Source organism: Geospiza fortis, unplaced genomic scaffold (assembly GCF_000277835.1).
Source record: "Geospiza fortis unplaced genomic scaffold, GeoFor_1.0 scaffold40, whole genome shotgun sequence".
NCBI lineage: Eukaryota > Metazoa > Chordata > Aves > Passeriformes > Thraupidae > Geospiza > Geospiza fortis.
Window position 1 is genome coordinate 21,354,299 of NW_005054297.1, and position 8,683 is coordinate 21,362,981.

At 36.2% G+C, this 8,683-nt stretch overlaps 1 protein-coding gene across 1 annotated transcript in view; it reads left to right on the plus strand.

Annotated features, from left to right (window-relative positions):
* The first annotated feature begins 4,667 nt into the window (after nt 1-4,667).
* Nucleotides 4,668-8,683, plus strand: part of AGA (aspartylglucosaminidase) — a 16,823-nt gene continuing 12,807 nt past the window's right edge. The window contains exon 1 of the mRNA XM_005415686.2: nt 4,668-4,704. Coding sequence (XP_005415743.1) covers nt 4,668-4,704 — 37 coding nt within the window. The remainder of the gene's footprint in view (nt 4,705-8,683) is intronic.

Below are 8,683 nucleotides of genomic sequence, written 5' to 3' on the forward strand. Positions count from 1 at the left end.
TGTTTTTCTCCTTGACTGAAACCTGGTTTTATGAGTGAGACACTGAAATAAAATGCCCTTTCATCTGCTAGTTCTTACAGACTGTAGACAGAATCATAATTTCATACTATCTGTAGACTAGCAGGAGTCTATATTTGCTACTTTAAAGCCAAATATGTGCAAAGATAATGAATTTAAGTTCTTTAAACACAAGCAGAGGATTGCTTACAACTAAAGCTTGTATAGTTCTGGGAGTAAACACAGTCAAAGATGACACTTTTGTTGGTATGTCTTTTAGCAAACAACAATTAATTTCAGGGGGAAAAAAAGGCCAGACTTCTAAAACTACAGACTTATTACACATTATTTGATTCATTTGATGCCTGATTAATATTCCAGATTTTTTATTAAATTACTGTACACAGTCTCTACATATTTTACATACATTCTTAATAGATATGTCACAGAATATATCAGAAGACAGAGAATATACAACAGTATAGCAGACCACACATCTCTAGAAAACATGCAGTGATAAAAATAGCAACAGTTTAACTTTGAAAATGTAAATAAAGAAAACTGAAACTGCTGAGATGATAAATATCATAAATTGAAATGACACCAGTCATTTTTTAAAGGGGGTGAAGTCTTTGTTTTCAATAAATGTGAAAGAACAGCCTATTCCTAGCATGCCCTGATGAAGACAGTTTTAACAAAGCAGTGGAGGGTATTTCTGGTATTAAAAAATAACACAGTCCCCAATCCTCTACTTTTTGTGTATGTATAGTAAACAAAGTTCATACTGATAGTGAATGATACACTATTTGAATGCATATTTGATCAGACCAAACTCTGGTAATAACAATGAATGAAACATAATAGACAGTTTTAGAAACTGAATTAGAAAACTGAGGGCACTCATATAACAACCATCTTTGTCCCCAGCATGGTTTTACTGATTTAAGTAGCAACCACGTGGTTCAACATTTAGCCATGATCATGATTCCAATACAAGGATTACTAAAATTAACAAATGTTAGAAGTGATCATTAAATAAATTTTCTCTCCTCTGTAAGTAGTTTCATCTGACGTAGTATTTGCTGGGATAAGACTTCTGGACAAAATATATTACATAATGCACCACTTATGGATTAAATCAAAACTTAAATTAACAAAATTAATTACATGGAAAAATCAGCCACATTTGGTTCAATTTGTTATAACACAGGGCAAGGGCAATACCTGAGGATTCCACACGTGTCCTCCCTGCTGTCATACATGCAGTAAATTGTGATTTGATAAAAATACATTAAATGGGTACATTTTCAAAAACATTTTAGCTGCCATATGTTTTTGTTTTCTGAAGAAACTATGCTTTATCTTATGTGTTAGCTATGTATGATTACGATTATTATTTTATTTTTATTATATATGCATGCAATTCTTTAATGGTGCGCAAAAGAATTTTAGACACATTTTTTGCACTGAGATCATAAGTTTTAAAATAGACATAGAAAAGAAAGATAGGCACAGTAGAAGAGAAAAATATTTCAGGGAAATTTATTTAAGCTGACTTTGATAGGTAGAAATGAAGAATACTAGGCTCTTAAGAAACAAGATGGAGGTATTTGAGTCTTCCATACCTCATTCTAGATAGCTCTTTCATCCTCTCATTCTCTGGGTGCTGCTATTCCTTAGTGAATCCCACAGCCACACTAAATTTCAAGTTTTCATTTGTCTTCCCTAGAGATGCTCTGTAGCTGTGCAGGCACTGGTGCATGCCACGAGATAGAGTTCCTCTGTACTCATCCATGGATATTACTGACCTGAAAGACACATGGGCTCAGATTGTTCTGCATATCTCTCAAATATAGAAGATGCAGAACTAGAGACAGTGTGTCAGCCTGTCCTCTATTTAAGTTTAGGGTGTTCTGTTTAGACTAACAGAAACACAGAAATATTTATGATGGAAAAGATCCTTAAGATCACCAAGTCCAGCCATTAACCCAGAACTGCCAAGTTCACCATGTCCTTAAGAACAATTTCAATTAATTCACTGCTGTCTACTCAGTGGATAATATTTCAAAGACACATCTCTGATTTAAGTCAAATATAAACTATGTCTTCTCACACTACATCTCCGGTAATTCTGCTTACAGGAGAGTCAGACATGATAAATTAGTGCTATTACATGAAGAGCCATAAGCATGAAAATCCTGGGTATTTTCTGGTGAATTAATTGTCAGTACAAAGGTTAATCCAAGCAAAAATACATTTATTAGTCTTAACATAGCTTTCATGTAAACAAGCTCATAGAGTAATTCCAGCAGAATATTAGACATCCCTATATTTGTATTGCTTGTGATTTTGAATTTGAATCTCCAGGTGAAATATAGTCAGCTAGAGCCAGCTCAAGAGATATTCCCTCAAGCTACACAGCTGTCCCTCATACACATGAACAAAAGAGCACATGGTAGCTGGTAACATAATTCACCTTAATAAGAAATGTGTAGTGTTTATGTGCATAAATATTCAAGTGAAAATTCTGGCAAATTCTCTTTACACCCCAAGTCCAAACAGCATTGATTCTATTTAAAAGCTTAATCATTTTTATCATGTCACAAAAGGGGTGTTTGGTACCAGAGCAGCTCAAAATTAAGTCCTGTTTGAATGGAAGTCTATGGTAACACCATAATTTCAGTATGGTATATCCACCTCTCAATCAAGTCTTACAGCCCCTCTAAGTTAAGCCTAAGTGATGTTATTGCTATACTGATTGACAAGGTTGTTAAATTTTGGCCCAAATCTAGATTTCCTTCAAATAAAGAGTACAGAAAATGGGAAAACTAACAGACAATAAAGATGATGATCTTGACTAATCTTAGCAATTTTAATTTAGTGGTATTTCATTTAACATTTTAAGATTTTTATTTCTGTAAAGGTATATGTTAATGTTTTCATGAAAGTCAAGACAATGTAACGATGACCACTATTATAATTCATGAATTCAGAAATGGTGTCTCACACACTGTTACATGTGTTATCAGAGACCAAGAGAGTTGCAGGTCAGTAGGTTAGATGTGCATCCCTTTTTTCTCATATGGCCTTGTCCCTGCACAGCACAGAGCTCCAGGCAAGTGCCCTACGTGCCTCGTAGCTTAATAAGTGCTGCTGCTGATGCGGGAGTAGTCATTTACCAGATACTTTTCCAATGAAGCCAACGGGGCCACCAATAGCAGTAGGGGTCTGAAAGGTCAATTTAACTGTTACTTATTCAAATCTGAATTCATATTTATACTATAAAAACAATGTGGCCTCTCCTTTCAACTCTAAAAAGTAATTGTAAAATCGGAACCCTGCAGAGAAGAAAACTAGGAAGAGATATATTTCATTTATATTTATGTAGGATATGTTATGAGTCTAAGTCATAACATTATTCCAAAAGTGAAAATCAAAGGTGACAGCATATACATGAAACAACTCCTTTCTCTCAAGTAAAAGCTACAAGAATTTGAGAAACATTTATATAGAATGAAAACACAAAATCTGAAGCAAAATTCTGCTCTTATTCCAACCTACATAGTCTTCTTTACATTCTATGGTGACGCACTTGTGTGACCAGAAAAGGTTGAGATGATTATACTCACATAACCAGACTAAAGTCTCACAAAGTAAATTCAGATTTATACCTGCTGCTAACCACTGACTTGCCCTCTTGTCTCTAGACGTTATATCTTACGATTTAATCAGTAAAGATCAATTTCTGGCACAAAAATTAACTTTAAAATGTAGTGGTAGGTCATAACGTTGTGTTTCTGTGCTTTTTATATCTCAGCCATCTTATCTTAAAATATAGCTAGGAAAATGTTACCAAGAGGATTTTTGTTTAAGATTCTAGTTTGTTAGTCTGAAGTCAAAAAAGACTCATTTCCCACTTAATAACCCCTGTGATTGGTATCAGACTTCAGTGGAACTTCTGAAGGACAGTAATTGAATGGCTGGTACATTGCTGAAACAGCTTCTCAAAACAACCTTGACCTGATTTATACATTTCTTCAGTGGTTAAGAAACACTGCAGTGCTGTGGATATATCCAGTTCAGACATAGTGGAGTAGGAACTTGCTTTTTACTACTCAGATGCATTCTTGAAACCTGTCTTCAAAGTTTTACAGTAGTTGAACTGAAGTTAGAGTTTACACTGAACATTATGGGGATGTGACACCTTAGCAAGCTTTACGTGGCTGAACTTAAGTAGGAGACATGGAAGCCAGAAGAAAACAAGGGGGGTGGTAAATACAATGGAATATATGGAAAAAACACAGAATGACACTATTAGTGATATTAGTCCTAACAAAGAAACACTTTGGAGAAAGTACTATGTGAGGCAACACAGTTTTCTTTTCAAAGATGGGACATATTTTAAATTACCTCCTAAAGCAAACACTTATTGCTTTTCCATGGTCTAACCATGAAAATATCACAGTGTTGTGTGTGTTGATATACACTCTGGCATTAGATAACCCTAACCTGGTGAGAATTCTGGTTAAAATCTTAGTAGGCATATTCAAACCATTTGAAACAGATATAGACATCATAAGTTGCCATATTTCTATATTAATATTTGTATAATACAGGTTTGATGTTAGATTTCTCCCAACACTGAAAACTTTAAATATGCTCATTTAACAATGTCAAGACAACCTTCAGACTTGGGTGAAGTAAACAGTAAGTGGCTGTATTTGTCCAATATGTTTATTATTGCCATGGATTATATTTAGAAAGATATCAGAAAGTTACAAAGAATTGTAATTAAAAAAAAGAAGAGTTCCAAAATGTATCATGGTCCATTATATGTTCCATGTGACAACTTTATTACAGCAGTGGACCAGAATAGCAATTACAAAAACGAAATATATTACCTATAACTTGTTTTGAGACAGAATACAACAAATGACCAAAATGATAGTACAGGAACATATTATTCTGTGACATGATGTGACGATAATTATTTTGAAGTCACAAAGGAAGAAAAGAAACTACTATAACCTAGAATTTGATTTAAAAAAGGAGAAGTGGTACCAAAAGGAAATTTATCAATGCAGGCATTGCTATTATTTTTTAGTTGTTATTGATGGCTGTTTGGTTTTTATAATTAGCAGCTGTATTTTTTTCTCATTATCAATATTAATGCTCATCAACATATTGCCAAGGACCAGAGAGGTATAAGGTAGCAGGCACTGGTGCTACACACTGTACAAACTTTTAATGGAATGACAATTCATACCCAAAAGACCTGACAGCAGATGTGAAAGAGAACATGTAACACGTGGAAAAAGACGGTTGGGAAAGACATGAAAGCAGTAGGGAAAGCAGAGGTCTGGATAATCGCGTGATTCAAATTTTATACACTTTGACAGATCACACACTGACGAAGAGTTTTACAGGGGATTCAGGTGAAGATAACTAAGTAGCTTTGAAAATGTTTACACATAGCTCTTCTCAAGTACGAGAAGAGGCATAAGGCTCTTTCCTAGTAGATTCGAGAGGTAGTTGATGGAGACATACCCTATGAATATATCTGCTCATTCTTTACAGTGTTGTTCAGTGAATGAGTGAACATGTGTATTATAAGAAGACAAAAAAAGGATTGAAAGAGAAAAAAAAAAGAATTTTAAAATCCAGTCCAGTGCTTCTACAAATCTACTTGAAATCCACAACACACAGTTATTTAAAAATATATTTTAATTAGCAAGTGCTAATCAAACTTGATTACTTTTATTAAGGAAATTATTCTCATATTTGCTGTTCATATGTTTATGTTAGTGTTAGAAAATGTAACTAAAATGAAGATAAAAGTGCAAACAAATTATATAACTATATAACTACAAAATTTACTTAGATTTCAAAGCACATTTACAGAAAATTTGAGACAGCAAAAAGGAGCTAGGCATGCATTTTTTAACAGATGTTGCTAGATTAGGTCACACAGATATAATTGAGGTCAGAATTTGGCCACTGTACGAACAGACCCTCTCAGTGAAAGAGGTGAATTTCTTCCTGTGTTTTTCATTAATTACTCAATGCCATCCAGTCACAGTGTTGTCTGCTGTAGATCCTCTCACTAATTCCTTGTCCATAGGAGCCTTTCTCTAGAATACTCTTTCAATATTATACATATGAACAAAAATTCTCCTTGTAGAAACATTGATTTGCTTTTTTAGCAGCAGAGACAAAAGCTTCTTATCATCACCATTTAGCTCAGCTATGGTTGGTCTCTAAGATAACAGTAATTATTGGGGACAAACAGATCAAAGGGCAATTCCACTGCTGATGTAGCAAGGTAACAGGTAATTTTTAAGAAAATACAAAGCATTTTCAAATCCCAAGACCAATTTTAAAATACTTTATGTGAGAGACTGAACATAAAGCAAGAGCCCATGGATGCAGCAGAACAGACTTGCAGAGTTGTTTTGGACAGACACTGCTCAAATTCTCCTTAGCTTTCACCATGTAGAGAGTTCTATTTACCTTGCTGTTGGTTTTATACAGTGTATCTGAAAGCAGTGTTTGCTTTGTTTGTTCACACACAGCATAAAAATATATTAAATAGCATTGTATACAGTAAAGCAAGGATTCAAGATTGCATTTATTTCTAGCAGGAAGTCATTCACGTTTGAGTGCCAGTTAGAAAGCATGCCACAGAAATCAAACCAACTGAATTTCTGCATGAGCCTCAAAGCATAATATTCTGCTGTTTCAAGTCATACAAAACATTCTTTCCACAGCTGTGCAGGCTCAGCCTGCAGATGAAACCATCACAGTCAATACTTACTTGAATGACACCCATATTAAAGTGGTTTTCTTTCATAACAGTCCATTTTATCTCATGAAAACTGTATTTGAAATATATATATATATATATAATTTTTTTATCTTATTGCTAAATTTATTTCCTGAATATATTTTGTTCTATTTCCCTTCAGCTAATATGAATTTGGATCTGTGTTTTAGTCCATCTCCCTTACCTAACTGGCTTACATAGAAATACAGAGAGTGATAAATAAGAACAGTAATAGCAGAAATAAATCAGCTAAGAGTACCTACCCGAGTAAAGGTTTCTCTAGATTACTTGTAGTTTTGCTTTTGGGAAATGGCTGAAACCAAGGCCATACTATCACTGAAGTCAAATTCAATAACGTATTTCATTATTTCGCAACTTCTTTTATAAAGGATAACATATTCCTTTGTGGCAATCATTTAATTCCAAAGGCTGTGGAACGTTTTGTTACAATAAAAATAATATTGCTTCGGGCTTCTTAAACCAGCTTGGGTGCACTCACAATTTATACATGCCTACAAACCTCAGATTGTCACACATGAGGTCCAAGTGTCCCCTCTTAGCACAAACACAAGACCAACAACATTGCTGCTAAAGTGTAACTGAGTTTGGCGCATTATATATTGAAAAGGAGTAATGAGGACAAGCCAAAAGAGTATTTCAAAAAAAAGAGTTGATTTTTTATCCACATAGAAGCAAAAGTCACCTTTTTCATTTTGTTCATATATAACAGCTGGTTGATGATCAGCGGCTCCTTGAACCTAATCAGCCCTGAACACAAGCCAGTGAATTCTGCTTACAGCAGGTCAGCCTTTGGACCTGGAAACTGTCAGAGTGCTATGGCAATGAGTCAAATGGATTTGAGCTACTGCTGTTTATCAGAAAAAGCTTGAATGGCAGCTTGAATGTCTCTGTGGCATAAGGCACTTTTGACAAAGACATCCATGTTAGCAAGGTAGCACATGAAGATGCTGCAAATGGATCACACGAGCTTAGGGGGAGATTGCTGCCGCCCTGAAGCCCTGGTGTTACACAGCCTTCTCACACCACTGCAGCTCAGCTCCTGCACTACAGCACCACTGGCAATCTCATGGGCAGGTGGGGGCCCTGCACAAACAGGCTGGCTGCAACACATATGCAGACTCAATAAAAAAGCTGCGTTGAAAGCAGAATGGCCAGCAGGTTGAAGGAAGTAATTTTGCCCCTCTAGACTGCTCTGGTGAGACCTCACCTCAAGTACTGCATCCAGCTCTCTGGGACCCCAACACAGGACAGAGGTCGACCTGTTGGAGCAAGGCCACACCAGGTCGATCAGAAGGATGGAGCACCTCTCCTAAGAGGAAAAGCTGAGATAGCAGAATAAGCAGAGTAACTGGAGTTGTTCTGCCTGGAAAGTCTTCAGGTCACTTGGAATGGTGACCTCATTGCAGCTTTCCAGTACCTGAAGGGAACTTACTGGAAAGATGAGGCAAGACTATTTAGAAGTGCAGGTAGTGACAAGACAAGGGGAATGGGCTCAAATTGAAACAGAGTAGGCTTAGATTACATATTAGGAAAGAATTCATTACTGTAAGGGTGGTGAGGGACTGGAACAGGCTACTCAGGCTACTGTGTATGCCTCATTCCTGGAAGTTCAAGACCAGGTTGGATGGGTCTCTGAACAGTTTGGTCCACTGGATGGTGTCCTTGCCTATGGAAGGGGGGGTTAGAACTAGGTGATCTTTAAGGTCCCTTCCCACCCAAACCATTCTATGATTCTGTGAAATACAAACTGTATTTGTGGGCCTGACCCTCAGCCTTTGCTGAGGGTTTAGCTCGTCCTTGCCACGACAGGACACCGTTTCCGTGCCTGCACAGCCCGACGCC